The 22,668-nt window shown below is 42.8% G+C and overlaps 1 protein-coding gene across 1 annotated transcript; it reads right to left on the bottom strand.

Moving 5' to 3' along the window:
* Positions 1-1,030: 1,030 nt before the first annotated feature.
* On the bottom strand, positions 1,031-22,372 carry SFRP2 (secreted frizzled related protein 2). The gene is made up of 3 exons (XM_068278901.1): positions 21,693-22,372; positions 19,520-19,600; positions 1,031-1,900 (listed from the first exon to the last, which is right to left on the bottom strand). Exons 1-3 carry the CDS (start codon positions 22,192-22,194, stop codon positions 1,596-1,598), a joined length of 888 nt encoding a protein of 295 aa, XP_068135002.1. The 5' UTR covers positions 22,195-22,372; the 3' UTR covers positions 1,031-1,595.
* Between the last annotated feature and the right edge of the window lie 296 nt (positions 22,373-22,668).

Below are 22,668 nucleotides of genomic sequence, written 5' to 3'. Positions count from 1 at the left end.
TTTCTTCTAAGATGCCTGTTAATGGTACAATTTTTAGTGAATAATCGTATTTTTGACCAGAGTATGTAGATTGTGTTAAATGACAACAGAGAAGCTGGTAGGCCCAATTGACCCTGAAGCATTGCATTATCGATCATTTCCTTACAGAAATAATCGTTCCGCTTGGTGGATTTTTTTTCTAGATACATTATGATCATAAATAGTGGAGATATGATGTCAAATTGGATTATTTAGTGCTGCAGATCAAATAAATCTGATCTTCTTTTTCAATCTGAATGATCTTATCAAAAACATGATCTTTTGAAAAATTGTACAGTTAACATTACATCTACTATGGTAACAGCTACTTCGCAGGTATCCATAGCAGCAAAACCAGGCAAAGTTTATCAAATACAATGAGGACAAGGCACTCCACGGGCTTCAAACTTGCATTTGTTTATTCAGAGCATAGACACATACATGTTACGGGTCACCTGACCTGACGGGTGACCCGTAACATGTATGTGTCTATGCTCTGAATACACAAATGCAAGTTTGAAGCCCGTGGAGTGCCTTGTCCTCATTGTTGTTGGATTCTACTGTGGCAGGAGTGGTGAACGTGCTGGACGAGTGCACCGGCAAGCTACCCTATCCAGGTTAGCAGTACTGAAGGAGCACCTAGGTCAATATTGGAGTGAAAGTTTACCAAATGTGCAGGGGGCATATTAAGTGCTGCTTCAGGAAGATTTATCCGCATAACCATTACTGTAGATATAGAACGTTGCTTAGCAAAGATAAACAAGTGTAAATGTGGGCCACTTTGTAACGCTTCTGTGTTTATGCAGAAGGAAGATAATATACATGCAGCCATATGGCCATCATCAGAAATCATTGCATCTCTAACATGCATTATCATTTTCTATTCATTTTGACAGGATAATAGAGATCATGACTGTGTTACTGCCATATAGGTTGTGTTACCGGGCCATTAGCATCAGCATGTCGTCACTTTTCAAAGGACAATCATCCAATTACCGGCATACTCCACTAGTACAATGATATAATAGTGTTTAATTTATGAACGTAGAAGACATATAACATTCAGTACTCATCCCTTTTCACGAAAAAGGCATAACACTCTGCTTACCCAACATTTCTCTTTTAATACTAAACAGCTGTCAGTATAAAAAAAAAAAAAAAAAAAAAAAGGAAAACAAAATAAAAAAACAAAAGCTAATATGTTATAAGTACACTTGTGATAACAAACCCCTGATTCTGAAAATGCTGCAAACCTTAATGTTATAAAAAATCATCTAGCATTCCTGTTAACCTGTAGAAACATACACAATTATTTTTTCTGTTTGCATATGGTAAATACTTTTCTAACTCTTAACGTGCGGCCATCATAAAAAATATTTGGATTTTTTAAAATTTTCATATTATTTACAAGTTTTGCTTCAATTATAATAATAATAATAAAAATAATAATATTCATACAAAAGGCATCACCCCGCCTTTTCTGCTATACTTCAGAAAGGAAGGGTTCCCCGGATAAGGGAGGAAGGTGCAAAATACAGACTAGCCCCAGTGCTGAGAGAGTTAGTGAATGAAAAGGCCTAGCATTGCAGCTTGCGGATGCTGCGAGAGATCCTTTTAAACTCCCGTTGGCCTTTCTGCCACCGCTTGACTGAGGTGATGACCAGCTCCCCTCCGAGCTTTTGTCCCATCACTAAATAGGGAGCATTAATGTCATTCATCTCATCGCAGGTACACTGCAGGCCGTCTTTAAGCCACAGCACGGTCTTCTTCAAATCCCTTTCTGTCACCCCATTCAGTTTGTAAATGGTTTTGCTCTTTGTCTCCGGGACGATCTTAGTGTCCCCATTGATGTAGGCGATCTCCTTCACTTTTATCTTCAGGGCTAAAAGGGGCAAAGAGAGGGGGAAGCAAAGAGAGACTGGTGAGAAAAAGCTAACAGACACAGCACATTAGTACGCAGAAAGGGCCAGTCTAGGGTGGGATGTGTTGCTTATGAAACTGTCAGGCTCTGACATGATTACAGCAGGTGGCTCCATTTTTACACCACAAAGAGCATCAAAGTCATTTTATGTCAAACCCTAAAACCCTAACCCTTGCCAAGCCAGCAACAACTGTACTGTCCAAGTTAAATATAACTTAGCTGGACCAAAATGTCTCCTTTAATAGAAAACCTAACTTGACACATTTAAAACCCAAGTCAAGCTCTAATTTTGTATATATATTCAATAAAAAAATATTTTAAATTAGCTGTGCAGATAAAAAAGTGTTTTTCTTTTAAAGTTGCATAGATTGTTAAAGATAAAAAGGATGATACTGAATACACCAATCAGTGATCAGGGAATAGGGATCACCATAGCAGCCTTTGCGGCTGCTATGGAGCCTTTAGCTTAGGGGGAGCTTAGGGGGGACCGGTGGTCTTGGCTAGGAATCCACAGCAGGCCATCTTGCAGTGCCCATCCATCTTCCGATAACCCCCCTCTTCCATTAGTGGTATACACACCACTGGCATATAGCACGTGACGTGTGTGTAGAGCGGGGGATTCGGAAGACGGATGGGCAGTGCACAGTGGGCAACACAGGACAGGTAATGTATAAATGCACACATGGGGGGCACATTTATACACTATGGGGCAGCGGCAAGGATGCTGAAATCGATCTGGAATTGGCCTGTAATGTATGGGCAGCCGACAGATCTAATTAGATTCGATCAAAGAGAGAGATTTGTCTCTTGGTTGAATCTGCCCATCATCATCGCTGCATTTATGGGTAGATATCAGACATCATGCTAAGAATAGGAATTCTTTATTACTACCCAGTCAATGTATTGATCAAATATTCATAATTGAGAATGCCTAAGCTCTTCAAAGGTTTTCGTTAGATTTGATCTTTGTTTTGCATCAAACACATGGGGCCATATGCAATTCACTTTTTCACCTGAGTTTTCTCCTAGGAGATAATTTTTCATCTTGAATTTATAATAACTTTTTAGCACTTTGCAATGGAAAAAATACCAAAAAGTAGGTGAAAAAGTACTGTCAACATTATTTTCAGCATTGGTTTGCTTGTTGGTGGTTTAAAAGGCATTTTTTTACAAGTTCTGAAAATATCACCAAGGAGAAAACTCAGGTGAAAAATTGAATTGCATATCCTACCTAATAAAACCCCTGTGTCTCTGTGTCCAATGTCTGAGTGTGTGTGTGGCCCTGCTTCAGGCTACTGCGCATGTGCCGCAGTGACAGCTATTGTTCGGACAGGAGTAGAACAGCCAGGAGGCGGCTTGGCATGCGGCGGGGGCGAGTGCACGTGGTGGGCCGGCGCCCGCATGCGCGCTGACAGGTGGCGGCGGGGACAGATCTAGAGCCCGTTATTAAATGGGCTAAGGTCCCTAGTGGCCCATAATCTGTAAAAATAACATTGTACATTAAATGGTTAGCTTTACTGATACACTCTGGCTGCCTTAGGTTAGAGGACATTGTTGAACTGTGCTATGCAGTTAATGATATAAACCATTCTGTAAAAAGGTTAACCTGTCTCCAAAGGTGCACTGTTATTTTAACATTAGTATAACGTAATCCCAGTCTCTATTCATGCTAAATATAATGTAGTTTGCAAAGAGTCTGCTTTGTGTTTATCTATATCAAACAGAAAGGAGGTTGCATGATCTGTCATTGTTAGGCTTGTCCTGCTCTGAGTAGGCCCATCACCCCTGTGACAGCACTGATATCCTAACTTGTGGTGGGAGAACATGGAGTCTCCATGTCCTCAGGTGCATTTACTGGCAGAAATTTAACAGTGACTTCCTAAAAGGGAATAATACATGGGGAGTGTCAGTTTGCTATTAACATGATGTCCAAGATGTGCAAAGTAAGGAAAGTGTTTCTTTAGATATCCAACCTCCTCTATGCAAGTGAAGTATGGTCCAGTTTTAGCTGTGTAGCAGATATGAAGACATCGAACCAACAAATGTTGATTTAGGTAATACCATTCATGACTAACTGTACTGTGCTTGGTTTCTTGCAACTGTACTGTGCATGGTTTCTCAGGCATTACACAGAATTGAACCAAAGCCGTACAGTTAGTCATTAACGGAATTGCCTGAATTTGTTGGTTTGATATCTACAACCTGCTCTAAGTATATCTGAGGGTGGAGTAAAGGATTTCAGTAGGTACTTATTACTTTCAATCTACAATCAGACATACAAGCAGATGGTAATCCTTGGATGTTTCCTACACCTACAGAAAGGTCTCTGTGCTCCAGAGTACACATATCATGGTCACAAAGATGTGAAATGTGATCATTCTAGCCATTTAAGAAAATGATAGTTGGTTGAAAAATGTAATGTAAAAACTACTGTAGTAAAATAGTAGCCTACAAAGTACGGTAACTTGGATAGCCCTGCAAACAAGTTTCCATTGAAACATAGAGGCAGCACTAGACATTCAGGACTCTTTCACAATCAAACTTATCTTTTGGCCTGTGCCTTTGCAATTCAGTCCAGAGTTCACTATCTGCCTCTACTCACTAGAGGTAACAGAATACATGAATCCCCTGGGCACTCTGATAGGGCAAGATTGCAGTAACAGAGCATGTTGTTTTAGGAAATGGGCTAACCAGCTCAAGACCGCCAATGGTTAAAACTATGCCACACTTGTGGCTGCCTAAGCATGATGTGGCATAGTTTTAACGCCAGCGGCTCCCGTGCAGGTGGAGTTACATACATTGGTCAGGAGCCATTTTCATTGGCATGGAATTCACCAAGGTGCTTGGCAAGCAGCTAATCAAGTAACAAGTTACCTGAAACAATCTGCCGGCGCCTTGTCTCAGCTGGATTACTTATACAGCTCATATCATATCAAAAGTAAAGAGGAGAGACGGCACACCACTGGCTGCAATCAAGGTGCTATGTATTAGCGAACAAGTCACACTACATGTTATGGAGGAACACCCTCCTTCATCAGGTGTCAAAAAACACCTGATGAAGGAGGGTGTTCCTCCGTAACATGTAGTGTGACTTGTTCGCTAATACACAGCATCTTGATTTGCAGCCAGTGGTGTGCCGTCTCTTCTCTTTACTTTTGATGCCATTTTCATTGGCTCCTGACCAATAAAGCCAATCAGAGTGATCAGGAAGTGCAAAACTGTTCTGGTCCTTAAAGCTGTCGAACTGAGGGGGCTATTCCGGGTGTCTGGAACCTCCCCCCTGCACTGAGCTGTGTATTCAGCCAGGGAAGCCCGCATAATATAAACAGCCTCATTCTCCCTCCCTTCTTACTTCTGGTGCTTCCCTCCAGCTAATAGAATGAGAGAGGCAGCCCAGCTTCCCTCACAAGAAGATGCAGCCTGCAGTGAGAGAATGTTGGTTATGGAGTCCTGGACTCTCCACAGCACAGAAGTGTCCGACATGATGAAATTAGAGTGCAGGCAAGCTGGTAAATATGCACAGCATGATGCAGAGCTTGCCTGGACTCAGGGTCCGTGGGCAAACATCTATTACAAATATTATTATTTAGTATTTATATACCGCCGCTATCTTCCGCAGATGCATATATCCCTGCATCATATGGGTATCGCTTGCGCTATGTGACACTATGTAGCATATTCCACTGAATTGTCCAAACTAAGTCTATCTCCTGTTCCTCTCTTGGGGAGTTGTTCCAGCGCTGTACCCCGTTCACATTTGCTGCTACCAGAAGCCCTCAGAAACACTCGTGTCCTTGAGCACTTCCAAAGATAGGCAGCTCCGTAATACGCCAGCGCACTTTTGTGCATGGGCAGTATGGAGCCACCTGTATTCGGAAGCACTCGGGGACATACGTGCTTCTGGACCTTTCAGGAACCCCCCCCTTAAAAATCCTGCGTTTGCCCCTGGGGTCAGAGCCTGCGGTCTCCAATCAGTTAAGGGGCCCATACACTGAGCCGATTTTCTGGCCGACCAATCGATCCAGATCGATTGATCGATTGAAAATCGGTTGGCCAATCGACCGATCGATGGCCGATTTCGATCGATTTCTGTCGAACTGGCAGGATGGAAAATTTAGGTCGATCTGATGAGATTGCTTATCAGTTTGCATTGGCCTTAATGGAAATCTGATGGCAAAAAAATGCCATCAGATCGAATTTCAATAGATTTCAAACTGAAATCTATTGGAATTCTATCCTGGTAAAAAATGTTCTAAAAACGCATCAGATAGATCATCAGATGCATTTCTTATCTATCTGCTGCCAATCTGACGAGTGTATGGGCACCTTTAATCTCTGCATGGAAAGGCCATACAACAGATCTACTGAAGTGATGAATTTACATCCTCCTCATCTGAATGTAAGGTTTCTTTTTCATGGACAGCTGAACTACTGTTGGCCAGTTCAGGCTCCTTGGCCGCAAGCAGTAGGGTGTAGGCAGCGTTTTTATCTCCATGTCTGTCATCATTTGATATATGGTGGCGTTACACAGTGGCAGAAAACTACAGCATATCATGTCTGAGCACTGATGTGACTGAGCTCAAATGTTACTCCATAGAGGAGGCCACCCCTCCTCCATCACCCTTGCTAACTGTCAGCAAGCACCTGGGCGGCGAATGCTGCTGGCAAGCAATGAATTCACTGCTTTCAGAATCCCATGTGGAAGAGGCCTTAGAACCCCAGCTACAATCCAGCCAGCCTGACTTTCATTACTTTTCAGAAGGTTTGGGCTGATCCATAAAACATGGGTAAATACATAAGAAATAGAAGTCTGCCTGGCCATTGCTATCAGAGTGCTACAATTGTTTACCTCTCTCCTGCGTTTTACATACTGAAAGTTGTTACCCAGGCAGATGCTACTGACCACACCTAGAGGGGCAATTACTAAAGAAGAATTAAAGAGCAGGAAACATTATCTCTACTCACTTCAAGCATCCAAACATGTCCAGACATTCCTATTCTTTTTAAATTCATACAAAAAGAGAGCAAAATATGTCTGGCACTGTAGCTTTAATGCGTCACAGCAAGTGTACAATGGATGTAACAAAAGACACACACAAGGACAGAGTCCGTGGAAATGATGGTACTTATCGTGCTCTGCTGAAGGTGGGGAGGCAGCTGTGGGCGCCAGTAGGTGCACGGCCTTACAGCCGTTTCGCAATGGGGTGAGCCTTGCTTCTTCGAAGGCTAATCGTGCACGATTAGCCTCTGGCACGAATAGCCTCCGAAGAAGCAAGGCTCACCCCATTGCGAAACGGCTGTAAGGCCGTGCACCTACTGGCGCCCACAGCTGCCTCCCCACCTTCAGCAGAGCACGATAAGTACCATCACATCCACGGACTCTGTCCTTGTGTGTGTCTTTTGTTACATCCATTGTACACTTGCTGTGACGCATTAAAGCTACAGTGCCAGACATCTTTTGCTCTCTTTTTGTATGAAATGATCACAATGCTTGAACTCCATTTGTCGTGAGCACGTAGCTTCTGCTGAAGTTTCTCTACACTGCCCTTCAGCGGAATCATTCCCATCTGCAGTTTGTACTGAGTGCCTGCCTTTCCTCTTTGAAGTTTGTCTTTTTAAATTCCTCTACACCTGATTGGATGTTTTCAGTGAGCAAAGAAACAAACCTCTGATCTTCACTACACTGCTCCTTTGTCTTCTATTACTAAGTCCCATTATGTGTATTGGCTCAGCTATCACTATAATAAGATGTCTACCTCCAGATTACTGCAAGCCATACAGCAGGAAACACTTTAAAGCTGAACTGTACTGAAAATAATGTAATGAATAAAATTGCTTATTTTATACAATATTCAGTTATAAGTTATTTAGTCAGGGTTTGCCCATTTTAAAATCTTTCCTCAACCTGGTTTATATTCTGAAATTTATCACAGGTGGCGACGTCTTTACTGAGAGTTCCGAAGCCAGTAGAAAAGATACCTTGTTTCCCAGAATGCTGTAGGAGAAGAATGCTGCATAACTGAACAGCCTAGACTCTGACATCATTAGGAGGGCAGGTCTACATCTATATATACAGCAACATATAGATACAGGAAGTGTTTCAGAAGCTAAAACCAGTATATTTCAGTGAATTAAAAGTGGGTATCCTGAATCATTTACCTCATTCTACGATATGTCACTTCAAAGCCTCCTTAACCCTCCTGGCGGTATAAAAAATTCCGGCAGGAGGCAGCGCAGCATTTTTTTTTTTTTTTATATCATGTAGTGAGCCCAGGGCTTGCTACATGATAGCCGCTGCTCATCGGCATCCCCCCGCCCGCTTCGATCGCCTTCGGTGATCTCCGATCAGGAAATCCCTTTCAAAGAACAGGATTTCCTGGAGGGCATCCCCCGTCGTCATGGCGACGGGGCGGGATGACGTCACCGACGTCGGGACGTCATTGGGAGTCCCGAACCACCCCTCAGCACTGCCTGGCACTGATTGGCCAGGCAGCGCACGGGGTCTGGGGAGGGGCCGCGCGGCGCGACGGATAGTGGCGATCGAGCTCGGGGCGGCGATTGGTATGCTGACGCAGCTAGCAAAGTGCTAGCTGCGTGCAGCAAATTTTTTTTTAAAGAAATCGGCCCAGCAGGGCCGGAGAAAACCTCCTGCGCGGCTTACCCAGAACTACGTAGCACTAGGTCCCTGGTTTCCTCCCACATCCCAAAAACGTACAGATAAGTTAGTTGGCTTCCCCCTAAAACTTGGCCCTAGACTACAATTGACATATTAGTATGATAGGGATTAGATTGTGAGTTCAGTTAGTGACAAGACAATATATACTCTATCAGTGCTATATTTTTGGAATATAAGGTGCACTTTTTCTTCCACAAAACCGGGGGGAAACGTGAGTGCATCTTATATTCCATTCTTAAGATATGGTAAAAATAGGTGCAGAGGACCCAGAGCTGTATATTGGCAGCATCAGGCAGCTGCAGTGTAGATTGGCAGCTTCAGAAGAAGAGGAAATTATTGTGTGTACAGTGGCTGGAGCGAGGGGGCGAGGAGAACAGCGAGTGGATCAGATGAGAAGTGTCAGCGCAGTGTAGTCTATAGTTTAGTGCAGTGTAGCTTAGTTGGTGGGTGCAGCTGGGGTTAGTGTAGTTTAGTCTGTAGTGTGTAATGCAGTGTAGTTTATCTTAGCTGGTGGGTGCAGCTGGGGTTAGTGTAGGTTAGTCTGTAGTGTAGTGTAGCTTAACTGGTGGGTGCAGCTTGGGTTAGTGTAGTTTAGTCTGTAGTGCAGTCAGGGACGGATTTCTGGGAAGGCCACAAAGGTCAAGGCCTAGGGCGATAAAATTCAGCAGGGCGCAGGACTTGGAGAGATAAGAGGTCACATGTCAAAGTAAATCACTTCTGTTTTGCTCTATTCTGCCTGAATTCCAGAGATCCCTGCATCTCTCTCACTGCAGAGTGTGTGTGATGACAGCATCTGTTGTCATCTGAGAATCTTGTCCAGTATAATGAGTGGGGACATACAAGCTGCTATGAGAAGAAAAATATATGGGCTCAAGTAGTAGAACTTTTGAGTTCAGATTAGTTTCTTTATGTACGCATTCAAGGACAGGAATTATCAGCTCTCCTCTCCCCCTGACTGATGTTTATTACTTGGTCAGAGCTGTTAAAGACCTGAGACCTGTTGAATTTATGGTTTGTTTATCTTTTCTAAGGAATGACAGTAACATTCTCTCTGTGCTACAGTTTAACTCTTTCCTGACATGTTTTAGAAGCAGCAAAGCATTGTTCTGTGTTAGCCATCAGTGAAAGCAGGATGTTTTGAAACAGAATGACAACTGTATTACATTTATTTATATTTACAAAACAATGTATGCATCTCCTGCTGACTGTATATATAGCTGTGTGTCCTAACAAAGGCTCACTGTTTTCTTTTGGTTATCCAATAAATATTATCATTCTATTACAAAACGTAAAAACTTCCTGCTGACTGATTAAGATCTGTAGTAACTTGCCCCAAGTGCTAAATTGTCACTGTGTAAAGTACACCTGAGCTTATGCTAGGTACGCATGATGCAATTTTCTGACAGATTTACTGTCAGATCGACTATTTCCAACATGTCCGATCTGCTATCCGATAGATTTTCTGAATTATTTTTTCATAGAAATGAACGGAAAATCGATTAAAAATTTTTCAGAAATCAGATCAGACATTGTAAATAATCGAGATGACAGTAAATCTGTCACAATTGCATCGTGTGTACCTAGCATTACACTACATCTATGCCAGCGTGTGTAGTGTCGGATCCTTCTACTTACCTGTTCTCTGTTTTGGATTGGTTTCTCTCCTTTGCGCTGCACCATCACCGGTTTGTGACTCTGACTGAAGCAAGTCGCACAGAGGACAAAGAAGCAGCGCATACTCTGTCCTCTCGGACTTCTTGTAATTTCGCACTCCTGTATGCAGGTGCACAGCAGCTGAGGCTTGGCGTGTTATGGGTATGCGTACTTGAGAAGTGCTGCTCATATATGCGCATCATTTCTGAATTATGCAAGCCCTGAACACTATCAGCTGCTGTGCATCCAGGCTGGAGTGCAAAATTACATGGAGTGGCCAGAGCATGCACTGCTTCTTTGTTGAACAGGGGGGGCAAAGCAGCAAAACAGACAGGAGCCCATGTAACCCAGTGATCACTAGTCAGAGTTGGACAGAATAGGGGGGGGGGTGGGGGTTGGTGACAGCCAGCCTAGGGCGCTGGAAAGTACAAATCCGGCCCTGAGTGCAGTGTAGTTTAGCTGGTAGGTGCAGCTGGGGTTAGTGTAGTTTAGTCTGTAGTGTGTAGTGTAGTGTAGCTTAACTGGTGGGTGCAGCTGGGGTTAGTGTAGGTTAGTCTGTAGTGTGTAGTGTAGTGTAGCTTAACTGGTTGGTGCAGCTTGGGTTAGTGTAGTTTAGTCTGTAGTGCAGTGTAGTTTAGCTGGTGGGTGCAGCTGGGGTTAGTGTAGTTTAGTCTGTAGTGTGTAGTGTAGTGTAGCTTAACTGGTGGGTGCAGCTGGGGTTAGTGTAGTTTAGTTTGTAGTGCAGTGTAGTGTAGCTTAGCTGGTGGGTGCAGCTTGGATTTGTGTAATTTAGTTTGTAGTGTAGTGTAGCTTAGCTGGTGGGTGCAGCTGGAGTTCATGTAGTTTAGTCTGTAGTGTTTAGTGCACTGTATTGTAACTTAGCTGGTGGGTGCAGCTGGGGTTAGTGTAGTTTAGTTTGTAGTGTGTAGTGCAGTGTAGTGTAGCTTAGCTGGTGGGTGCAGCTTGGGTTAGTGTAGGTTAGTCTGTAGTGTGTAGTGCATTGTATTGTAACTTAGCTGGTGGGTGCAGCTGGGGTTAGTGTAGTATAGCATTGGGATTCTCAGCAAGGTTTTTATTCTTTATACAGATATTCCAAAAAAAAAAAAAAGATTTAAACAATGATGCTGGCCAGCTTCTCTGCTCGCTACACAGTTTTTGGGCAGTTGGACAGAGCAACTAAGTGCTTTTAAAAATAAAAATCTCTGAGAATCCCCCATGAAGAGATCGACTAGTCCAAAACCTGTCACTTCTGTCAGATTTCTACTACCTACTGTAAGTGACAGCAACATAGGAGAAAATTAATTTATGGCTCATTTTACTCTGGAAAAAAAACGTACTTCTTATATGTATAGGTTTGCACTTATTTTACATTTTACAATTTTTGACCATAGTGCCTCTTTAAGTGCACCAGAGATAAAAGACATCTCAGGTTCTATACTCACCAGGGGCTTCCTTAAGCCCCCTTGAGGCCGCTCAATCCCTTGCCGCCTCCCCAGATGGCTCTTGCACCCTGCAGTACGGCCCAGTAGCCTGGCCGAGTCGCACGTAATTGCCCGCACAGTAGCACTGCACAAGCGCAGAATGCTGCCGGCCGCTGTAGATCACGGCCAGTCTTTTGGGCCATATTGCAGGGGTCAGGAGCCACCAGGGAGAAGGCGAGGTTAGTATAGTACCTGAGATGTCTTTCATCTCCTGTACACTTTGAGGGGGGAGTGTTTCAGACTGGCGATGAGAAAGCATCCCATTATAGGTCAACAAGTATTGTACAGGAACTACAACAATTTTATTCACAGCTAATTAATTTCATTTAGGCTAGGCACCCACTTGCAATTGCAAAATCATTCTCAAAATGCTGAGGTGATTTTTACAGCTTAGAACAGAGCGATTTAGAGGAAAGCGATTTTGGGCCTTCATTTTCCTCTATGAAATCACTCCGAAAATGCTACAGGACCCGCAATTGTGATTTCCCTCCTTTGGGCTCTGCTCCATTGACTTAAATTAGGCTAGCGCTTTTGGAAAATCCAAAGCATAGCTAAAAACGCTGAGTGGGCCATAGCCCTAATGTTTACTATTCTGTGCCTTAACTAGAGCTTTGAAGAAGAGAAGCTGCTTCTGTGAGGAACTGATGAGTTTACAGCTGTAGTACACAGTGAGATTTGTAACACCAAGAGGTTTAAATAGGACTAAAAAGCATGCAAAACTGGCTGAGATCCTATCTGACATTTTTAAGCCACCACATCGCAATCTATATTAGTCTGGGTACTTGAAATGACCAAGAAACAATATTAAAGTGCCAGCTTGTTTTCATTTGTCAGGATTAATATCCCGTACAACCAAGGCCATGCAGTGTCACACAAGCGCTACATTTGTACGTAAGTTATGGCTTTGCTAGAAACCGGCTGTTGAAGAACCTTGTCATTTAGGTCTAACTAATCAACATCTAACATCATCAATCAAGTCTGAGGCCATAACATTGTGGCTGTTTTTCTAGGGTTACTGAACTCAACCCCCCCTAGTTAAAATAGTAGCTGTATGATTTATGTCAGAAATACCTTTTGTTTCCTGTGTTGCAGGCGGAGTGGAAAGCTTAAACGTGTTGTTTATAAAATTTTCTAACTCCATGTCAGCCCAAGTCTAGGTTCTAATTGCACGTTACTCTACCTGTATCCAAACATGCGGCACTGTCTGTCAATCAGCTTACAATAACAAATTATCTTGGAAGCTAAGAAAAACAGGTCTCTTTTTTCGAGTGTTATTTCATTTGTCCTACGACCACCAAATTCCAAATAGATTCATCTCATTTTCTGACTTTTGCATTAGGGGATTTTGGACTTTGCAGTTCTCCCACTGTTAAGGCCAATTCCTGCAGGTGTTATAATATATCTTCTGTCACAAGAATAGTATTCTTATCTACAAGGCCAAGGTGAAATTTGATGCCCGTTACTTCTACTCCTAGGAGATAATTTTTCATCTTTTGATTAAAATAACTTTTCTGCATTTTGAAATTTAAAAAGTACCAAAAAGTAGGTGAAAAAGTAGTATTGAAATTATTCCGAGTATTTTTTTGCTTGCTGGTAGCTTAAATAGCATTTTATTAATAATGTGTGTAAACATCACCTAGGAAAACTTGGGAGAAAAAGTTAATTATATAAGAGCTATTGGGCCCTGGCCAATCCACCTTTTCTCCTACGTTTTCGCCTAGGAAATAATTTTTCATCTTTTCAGCACTCTGCAATTAAAAGAGTACTAAAAAGTAGGAAAACGGTACTGTCAAAATTATTATGAGTATTTTCTTGTTTGCTGGTGGCATAAAATGAATTTTACTTATAAGATGTGAAAATATCACCTAGGAAAAAACTTGGATAAAAAGTCAATTGGATCAGGCCCATTGTGATTAACCTCCTTGGCAGTTATGACGAGTCAGGCTCAGGGTGAAAAAAACAAGCAAGGAGCGCTATCCCATGACTCGTGGTGTCTGCCGGCAGGACTGTGCAGAGCATAGTGCAAAGCGGGCATTTTTACTCACCTCCCGGGGGAACCTGATGCCGGCAGCCATTCTTCTTCCTGTCCTTGCAGGCTCTGCATCCCTCGGGTGATATCGCCATTTGTTCTCATGACGACAGACGGCGATCTCACTACAGGGTTACAGCGTCACCCGGAGGACAGAGGGAGAACTGCAGTGCTGGATCCCATGGAGGCGAGTCTGTGCAGAGGCTGCTGCAGATCTCTCTGTGGTGTGATTTCCCCCCCCCCCCTGTTTTTTGAGGGTCTAAAAGTATGTGAAAAAATTGCACCGCTTTTAGACCGTAAAATATGGAAAGAATCATAATGCCAGGGGAGTTAATATATCCTGAAAGTTTGATGCTTAAATTGCAGTATGACTTGTTTATACCAGTGTTATACCAATTCTGTCTGTGCTACTTTTGAAATGAGCAGGTAAGAGAGATGCACCGCACTTCTCATGGCTATTTCTGGTCTATTTGCAGTATGGGAGGGTAGCAGAGGGTGGGGTGGGGGGGGGGGATCTTGGAAACTGTTCATGTTGTTGAAAAAGGGGTGTTTGACATGCTTTCACAGTTCACCGAGCACTCCCAGTGGTGAAAAAGGAAGCAAAGTTTACAACCACAGCAACCAATGCCAACAATGCAGTGCTACTATTGACCACTCAGTTGCCCCTCCCCTCCACCAGCGGAAACACTTGCAGCCTACAAGAAAAGTCTGAGGCAGAGAGCACTCCATCTATTTCCTGTGTGAACTGCCCATTCCGTTATCTGGCTAAATTCTGCTCTATTCATAAGTGACAATGGTTTACATTGACAACAGCTTTAAAGCGGATCCAAGATGAAAAACTAACTATAACAAGTAACTTGTCTATACATCTTATCTAAAGTTTAGATAGTTTACACAGCATATCTAGCTGCAAACAGTTTCAATAGTTTATGATTATTTATTCCTGTGATACAATGAGAGAGGCCATGTTCTGTTTTTCCCACTACACACAGGCAAGCTGATCTGTATCTCCAGCCCTCAGCCTGTGAAAACTTCACTCCCCGCTCTTCCTCCCCTCTGCCTCTGAAATCTCTGGCTAGTAACCTACTCCTCCTCCTGTCCAGACAGAGCTCCCATAAGCCCTTGCTACATAAGTCTCAAAGTGCCAAGGCACTCTGGGGAAGCTGTGGGTGAGGCTTGTTTAGTTTATAGGGAATTAGGGTATTAAAACAAAACAAAAAAAAGTATTTGGCTTGAGGAATGCCCTATAAACTATATGAAAGGAACACAACTATGCAATGAATAAAAGTTTATCTCGGATCCATTTTAAAAAGCAATCACAAGCCATATAAAAAGCAGACAAATTATATACAGTATAGATAAAAAGAGCAACTTCTGTTTGGTACTAACATTCCCCACTTTCTGACTCTTTGTATTGTTATTAAATTATCTCAATTAATTAGCTGAAGGTTTAAATGTCACACTTATGGCCCATACTCACGAGGGACTTTTGTCGCCTCAACACGCGGCGCGCGCGTGTTGCGGCAACAGGTCGCCCGTGAGTATGGGCCGTTGCACGCGCGCGCACCCCGAACTGTCGCCCGTCGCTCATGTCACCATGCGATTGAAAGTTTCAATCGCATGGCGACAGTCGCCGCCGCACCTCCAACGCAACTGTCGCTAGTCCGCGTGAGTACGCGGACTAGCGACAGCAACCTCCATTAAAGTATATTGAGCTTCCGGCGGAGGGAGGAGGAACGTTGGCGACAGCTTCCGCCTCGCCGCTGGTCCCTCTTCCGCGTGTGTACGCGCAGGGACCTGGCGAGGAGCTGTCGCCGGCCTGTCGCCCACACGCTCACGTGTGCTGGCGACAGGCAACATTTGCAGCCCGTGAGTACGGGCCATTTGGTAGTGTTGTCTATTCATTTACTGTAGAATGAATTAGTACTTAATGTTTGTGTTACTTGAATTACGGTAAACTTCTAGATGCGATATAAGCACCCTGTCTGCCTCTCATTGGTTAATCTCTTTTATTACTATCAGCGAACTTGATTTATGATTGCCTTAGAAACTACTTACAGCACTTCTTTCCTAGAGAACAATATGACAACATCCGAAAAATGTCCAACCTAGTTGGCAGTCTTTCTTATGGAAAATAGTGTGAGCATAGAGGGTGAATGTGAGTGGTGGGAAGATGGATTATGGGCTCATCTGCAATTAACTTTTTCTGCTGACTTTTCTCCTAGGAGATAATTTTTCATCTTCGATTTAAAATAACTTGTTAGCACTTTGCAATTGAAAAAGTACCAAAAAGTAAGTGAAAAAGTGCTACCCAAAATTATTTTAAGAATTTATTTGCTTGCTGGTGGTTTAAAATGCATTTTATTTCCAAGTAGTAAAAATATCCCCTAGGAGAAAACTCGGGTGAAAAAGTTAATTGCATATGGCCCTATAGAGTTGACTATGCTTAGAGGGTTATATTTAAAGTGAGTGAGATGTGCAGTGAAGAACTGAGAAGTAATGCTGAGTTCACGGTAACCATCCCATGGCCTTATGCAATTCACTTTTTCCCCTACTTTTTCTCATAGGAGATAATGCTTTATCTTCTGCTTAACATAACCAGCATTTGACAATTGAAAAAGTACTAAAAAAGGGTAGCTGAAAAAGTACTGTCAAAATGATTCTGAGTATTGTCTTGCTTGTTGGTGGCTTAAAGGGAATTTTACTGATAAGGGCCCATATGCAATTAACTTGTTCAACTGAGTTATCTCCTAGGTGATATTTTTTATCTTCTCTTTAAAGTGGACCCAAATTAAAAATACAAGATTTCAGAAATAAAATCTATTTTCTAAATTATAATGATAAATAGCAGCCTTTTTTCAGCTGCATGATGACAAATATAAAATATTTTACATTTATTGGAGGAACCCTTCCCTTCCTTTCATATTGCCGGGATTTTTACGGCAAACTGGTGGAGGAGATAAAAAACAAAACACAGGCTGCTACTGATGATGTCACAGGGGAGGTGATCTCAGCTTGTCTGAGATTTCACATAGAAGATGCCCCTGTGAGGGAGGGTAGCTGATGACAAACACACCCATGATCTAAAACCTCCTACTAAGCTCAGAAGTAATGGCTGACACCTGTATAACCCTAGTTATGAAAATAGAAGGGTGAAAAGCAGGCACTGAAATGCTCATAGGCTTGAGGGAGTGTTTATTTATCTTTGTATGTGTCAGAGTGGTGCAACTAAATATTTTGAATTAAAAAAATGTTTGGTTTGGGTCCGCTTTAACCACTTGCCGACCGCACACTCATAACGTGCGTCGGCAAAGTGGCAGCTGCAGGACCAGCGACGCAGTACTGCGTCGCCAGCTGCAGCCTAATTAATCAGGAAGCAGCCGCTCGTACGAGCGGCTGCTTCCTGTCAAATCACGGCGGGGGGCTCCGTGAATAGCCTGCGGGCCGCCGATGGCGGCTCGCAGGCTAGATGTAAACACAAGCGGAAATAATCCGCTTTGTTTACATTTGTACGGCGCTGCTGCGCAGCAGCGCCGTAAGGCAGATCGGCGATCCCCGGCCAATCAGCGGCCGGGGATCGCCGCCATGTGACAGACCACATCCTGTCACTGGCTGCACAGGACGGATAGCGTCCTGTGCAGCCCGGAACACCAGGGGGAGGCAGCAGGTAGGAGAGGGAGGGGGAATTTCGCCGCGGAGGGGGGCTTTGAGGTGCCCCCCCCGCCACCCACAGCAGGCAGGAGAGATCAGACCCCCCCAGCACATCATCCCCATAGGGGGGAAAAAAGGGGGGCAATCTGATCTCCCTGCCTGCACCCTGATCTGTGCTGGGGGCTGCAGAGCCCACCCAGCACAGATCAATCAAACCAGCGCTGGTCCTTAAGGGGGGGTAAAGGGTGGGTCATCAAGTGGTTAAACTAACTTTTCAGCATTTTACAATTGAAAAAGTACCCAAAAGTTGGTGAAAAAGTACTATCAAATTTATTTTGAGTGTTTTTTTTGCTTGCTGGTGGCTTAAAAGGCATCTTATGACAAATTGTGAAAATGTCACCTAGGAGAAAACTCAGGTAAAAAAGTGAATTGCATCTGGGCCAAGGTGTGAAAACTGATAAGGAGAAACAGGCCTATATGCAATTAACTTTTTCTCCTAAGTTTTCTGCAAAGTGATATTTTCTAAATTGTCAATAAAATGCCTTTTTAAATCATTAGCAAACAATAAAATACTTAAAATAGTTTTGATAGTGCTTTTTCACCTAAAATTGTTGGTACTTTTTCAGTCGCAAAGTGCTGAAAAGTTATTCTAAATAGAAGATGAAAAATTATCTCCTAAGAGAAAACTCGGGAGAAAAAGTGAATTGCATACGGGCCACAGTGAGTTGAATAAGGGCCTGAGGCATATATGCAATTCATTTTTTCTCCTGTGTTTTCTCCTAGAAGATGATTTTTCAATTCAATTCACCTTTTCGCCTCAGTTTTCTCTAAGATAATATTGTCACAACTTGTCAAAAATGCGCTTTACACCACCAACAAGCAGGAAAATACTAATAATAATTTTGATTTCACTTTTTCAACTTCTTTTTGATACTTTTTCATTAGCAAAGTGCTGAAATGTATTTTAAATACACGATTAAAAATTATCTCCTAGTAGAAAAGAAGAAAACGGGATTTGCTTATGGCTCCTTTTATGCCATCAGCAAGCAAGAAAATACTCAGATGCTAAAAAGTTATTTTAAACAGTAGATACAAAAATTATCTCCTAGGAGAAAAAGTGAATTGAATAAGGGCCAGAATCTTCACATGGCTGGATATTAGGGGTGAAGAACGGATCACTATCTTATTTAGTGAAATATCCCCACAGAAATCTTTAAACTACCGTATATACTGGGCTATAAATTATCGGTTATCAGAACAGTTTTTCATTTCTCTCCTTGCAGCCAACCAGCTTCAGCCACTAGGGCACGCTCAAGAGGCCACCCTGCAGTGTTAGGAAGTCTTGCCTTCAACGCCTTACTTAATAGGCACTGACCCTAGCCAGGATTCGAACCCTGGTCTCTCATGTCAAAGGCAGAACCCTTAACTAGTAATGCTGGTGGTGACTGGTTGCTGGGGTAGGAGTGGAAAATATTCTACAGTCAAACACTTCATACAGGTAATGCTCACATTTCCATTTAGACTTATTTTCTGCTTGTACGGCCTAGTGCACACCGGAGCGTTTCCGCTGCGGTTTGCGATCTGCTTGCGGGTGCGGATCTGCTAGGGTAATGCATTTCAATGGGGTGGTGCACACCAGAGCGGGAGGCGTTTTGCAGAAACGCATACTCCCGGGCTGCAGCAGATTTTGGATTGCGGATGCGTTTCTGCCTCAATGTTAAGTATAGGAAAAACGCAAACCGCTCTGAAAAACGGCACTTCAGAGCGGTTTTGCAGGCGTTTTTGTTACAGAAGCTGTTCAGTAACAGCTTTACTGTAACAATATATGAAATCTACTATACTGAAAACCGCAGCAGCAATCCGCAAAACGCTAGCAAAACGCCATAGAAAAATAAAAAAAAGCGTTTAAAAATCTGCTAGCATTTTGCGGATCTGCTAGCGGGTTTTGGTGTGCACCAGCCCTAATAGCTCTTCCAAGACAATAGAAAAGCTTTTCCCAAAAGCCATTTCCAAGTTTGATCCCCCAGCAGCCTGTACTAGTTTCCTGCAACTTCTACAGCACCTGTTAGGAAAGAACACTGTTTTCTTACCAAAATCATTTTTGCAGAGGTTCTCCACAATGTCGTTGTCGTCCTCATTGCTGTTTTTGCAGGCATCACACACTTTTGGTGCTGGAAACAGAAGGAATAAAGGAATTGTATGAAAGCTGTCTGATGTTTAGTTAACAGCAGGTGGCGCTACGAAATAAGATGCCTTCCTAAACATGACTCAGTTTGACCTGAACTCCAAAAATCTCAAAAGTAACTTTGTCCCAGGAAGACTTCTTTCCTTGATCAATATTGCTTACACTTTAATTCATTTTCCATGGAGTTCTGGAATACCTGTTTTTATAAACTCTGAACCATTCTCATCATGCGCATTTATTCTGTTTTGTAAGATAAACTCTCGGCAGTGGCTTGTGCCAGCCAGACTCAGTAACTTGGCACATAAGAGCAGACTGCTGAGGGCATTTGCTTTTAAAGCCGCCGCAGACACTGATTTATTTTTTTTTCTTGTTTTTAAATAACATCCACTGGTTAGTCTTCAATGTTTATTGAACACATATGAACTAAATTAGAATTGTATCCATTAACATAATTGCACAGTCACATGGTGTTCCATGCCAATAAAGATTGAGTGGCTTGCATTTCCTCCACTTCACTTCATGCATAGACTGCATGCTGCCCCTGTGTTTGGAAAAGAGGATAGAGAAATGTACTGAGGACTAGTTTTATAGTAACCAGATGAGGTACATCTTTATGTGCTGGTTTTATGGTTCTAATGGGGGCCACAGGACTGCTCCTCAAGAGACTTTTTTTTTGTTAAATTGGCCCCAGAGCAATGTACATGCTTGTGTACTCACGCATACATCTTAGCAAATAGAAATAGATTAGGCTGGATCCACTGCATGTATTATTAAGCCTTGGACACAATCTTATGTAATGCCTCAGCCTTTTTTAGGGTGAAAGTACTACCGTATAAAAAGCACTATAGTATAAGAAATGCAGGTCTTTGAACACAGAATTTGTGAAAAAATAAGAGTGCATTGGATGTTAAGAATTGCATTTGTATGATGTTTTTTTAGTGTCATTTGCATTTATGTTAAAACTGTATACAGACTGACCTCAATACAGTCACAAAAGCACTTTGTAACCAGTATAATAGGACTGCTGTGTTCAGACAAACAAAAAAAAACAAAAAGGCATAGCATACCAAAAAACATCCAAAATATAAATGTGCATAGCTTCATGTAAAATCCACTTAAAATGTCAACTGATGCATCCTGGAGCATCAGTTGGAAGCCTGCAAATCAGGTTTTGCGAGTCTCAAAAGAAACTGCAGCAAAATACTAGTTATGTGCTTGTTCGTAAGTCATTTCAAGGATGTCTGGGGAAGACTGACAAAAAGCCAGCGCAAGCAAAAACTGGGACATGCTTGGTGCAAAAAAAATGGAGCAGATGCCCAGATCAAGGATTCTGATTTGCACCAATTCTGCTCCAATTTTATTAGTTTTGTTAAATAATCCAATCTCTAAGCTTGGCATACTTCAGCATTCATTGTGCTACTCCTGGTATAAAGAAAGATTATTAAAATGTACCATATTCTTTTTACAATGTGGAATGAAACTAGCAAAATATCCAAACCACTACAGAATCCATCCAAATATGCAGTGCAGTCATCATTTCTCTGAAGACCACACAGCCTGCATAAACATATGTCATTATTACCAAGGCAATGGTTAGATACTGCATGTACTGCAGCCATTGATTCTGATATAGGAGTATAAATAATATACATGTAGCACAGTACCTGTGGTACATATCATACATCTGATCAATTCGCTAGAATACTAGATACTTGCAGCATTTTACAAGCTCATTTCTAATCTCGATTTAAAAGCAGCCTGCAATTTAAATACTTTTCTCTTTTTTTTTTTTAAATAAAATGTTACATAGACAACACAGATACAATTGGCTTTTCTTGAAGCTAATCAATACTAAAACGTTACTGAAGGTGCCCACTAATGATACAATATAGATAGTACAATTTTACCAAAACCAGAGTGAATATAGTTTGAATGGATTTTTTTAGGTAGTCCCTCAAATTGTACAAAAAGATTGTATCATTAGTGGCCACCTTAAATACTAAAACCAGAGTATCTCTGGGAAATGTTTGGGACACTTGTCAGACTCTGATCTTAGCAGCAGCAGGTCCATACATTACCTTCTCTGGTGGCTGGCACTATATGGTCGTTGCTGGCTGGAGGGATGCACAGGTCGTTGTCCTGGGGGAAGCGGCTACAGTCCAGCATGTCAGGCCAAGGGAAGCCAAATGCAGACATGACCGGGGCACAGCTGTCCTTCACCTGCTCACATAGAGACCGGCAGGGCTTGATGGTCTCATCCAGGTCATCAATGCACACGGGGGCAAAGAGGGAGCAGAGGAACTTCTTGGTGTCTGGGTGGCACTGCTTCTGTATCAGAGGGATCCAGGAGGAGGCTTGCTGCAGCACTTCCTTCATGGTCTCATGGCCCAGGAGATTGGGCAACCTCATGTTGGGGTACTCAATGTCATGGCACAGAAGCAAGGTGGCAGGGATGGGCTTGCAGTTGCTTCTCTTGTAAGAGAATTCAGGCTGGCCGAATGGAAACAAGGCTCTCACAGAGTCCATACAGTGCAAGGCTAGCAGGGTGATGAAGAAGCAGTAGAAGGCTTTCAGGCACATGTCTGTCGCAAGGTTGGCAGTGAAAGTAACAAGGAACAAATTAAGGAGCTGCCTAGTGCTTCCGCTGTCCGGTGTGCTGTGGCAGGCAGACTCTGGCTGTTCTCAGGCTACATGCACATGTCCAGGGCTCTTGCTCCCTCCACCTTAGTCACATCTGATCAGATGCTCTCCTCCAGGACTTTTCTTCATGCTTTATGCAAATGCAGCCGGTGGGAGGAGGCTGCTGACAATGATCAGACAAGGATTGGCCGCTGCCTGCTTGCTTTGCTGCTCCTCTGGGAATTCTCCTTTGGCAGAGAAACTTTTAAAGAAACGTTACAGAAGTCCTCCCTGTATAACAAAAAGAGAGTGGAGCAAGTCTTACAAAAGGCTCACAAGTGCATTGTGTGTGCAGGCTGGGCTCCCATAGACGAGGCTTGCTGCTTCTACAGGGAAGCCTCACAGCAGTCACAACTTTCCAGGGAAGCTGTTCTC

The sequence above is a fragment of the Hyperolius riggenbachi genome, chromosome 1 (genome assembly GCF_040937935.1).
Source record: "Hyperolius riggenbachi isolate aHypRig1 chromosome 1, aHypRig1.pri, whole genome shotgun sequence".
NCBI classification, from domain to species: Eukaryota; Metazoa; Chordata; class Amphibia; order Anura; family Hyperoliidae; genus Hyperolius; species Hyperolius riggenbachi.
The sequence above is the reverse complement of the archived record's forward strand: the minus strand, read 5'-3'. Positions and strand labels throughout refer to the sequence as shown.

Coding starts and splice junctions, on each gene's coding strand:
- SFRP2 (XM_068278901.1), bottom strand. CDS start 22,194: ATGTGCCTGAAAGCCTTCTACTGCTTCTTCATCACCCTGCTAGCCTTG. Junction 19,601..21,692: donor AGTGCCAGCCACCAGAGAAG/GTAATGTATGGA, acceptor TTCTGTTTCCAG/CACCAAAAGTGTGTGATGCC. Junction 1,901..19,519: donor CCTCTGCAAAAATGATTTTG/GTAAGAAAACAG, acceptor TGCCCCTTTTAG/CCCTGAAGATAAAAGTGAAG.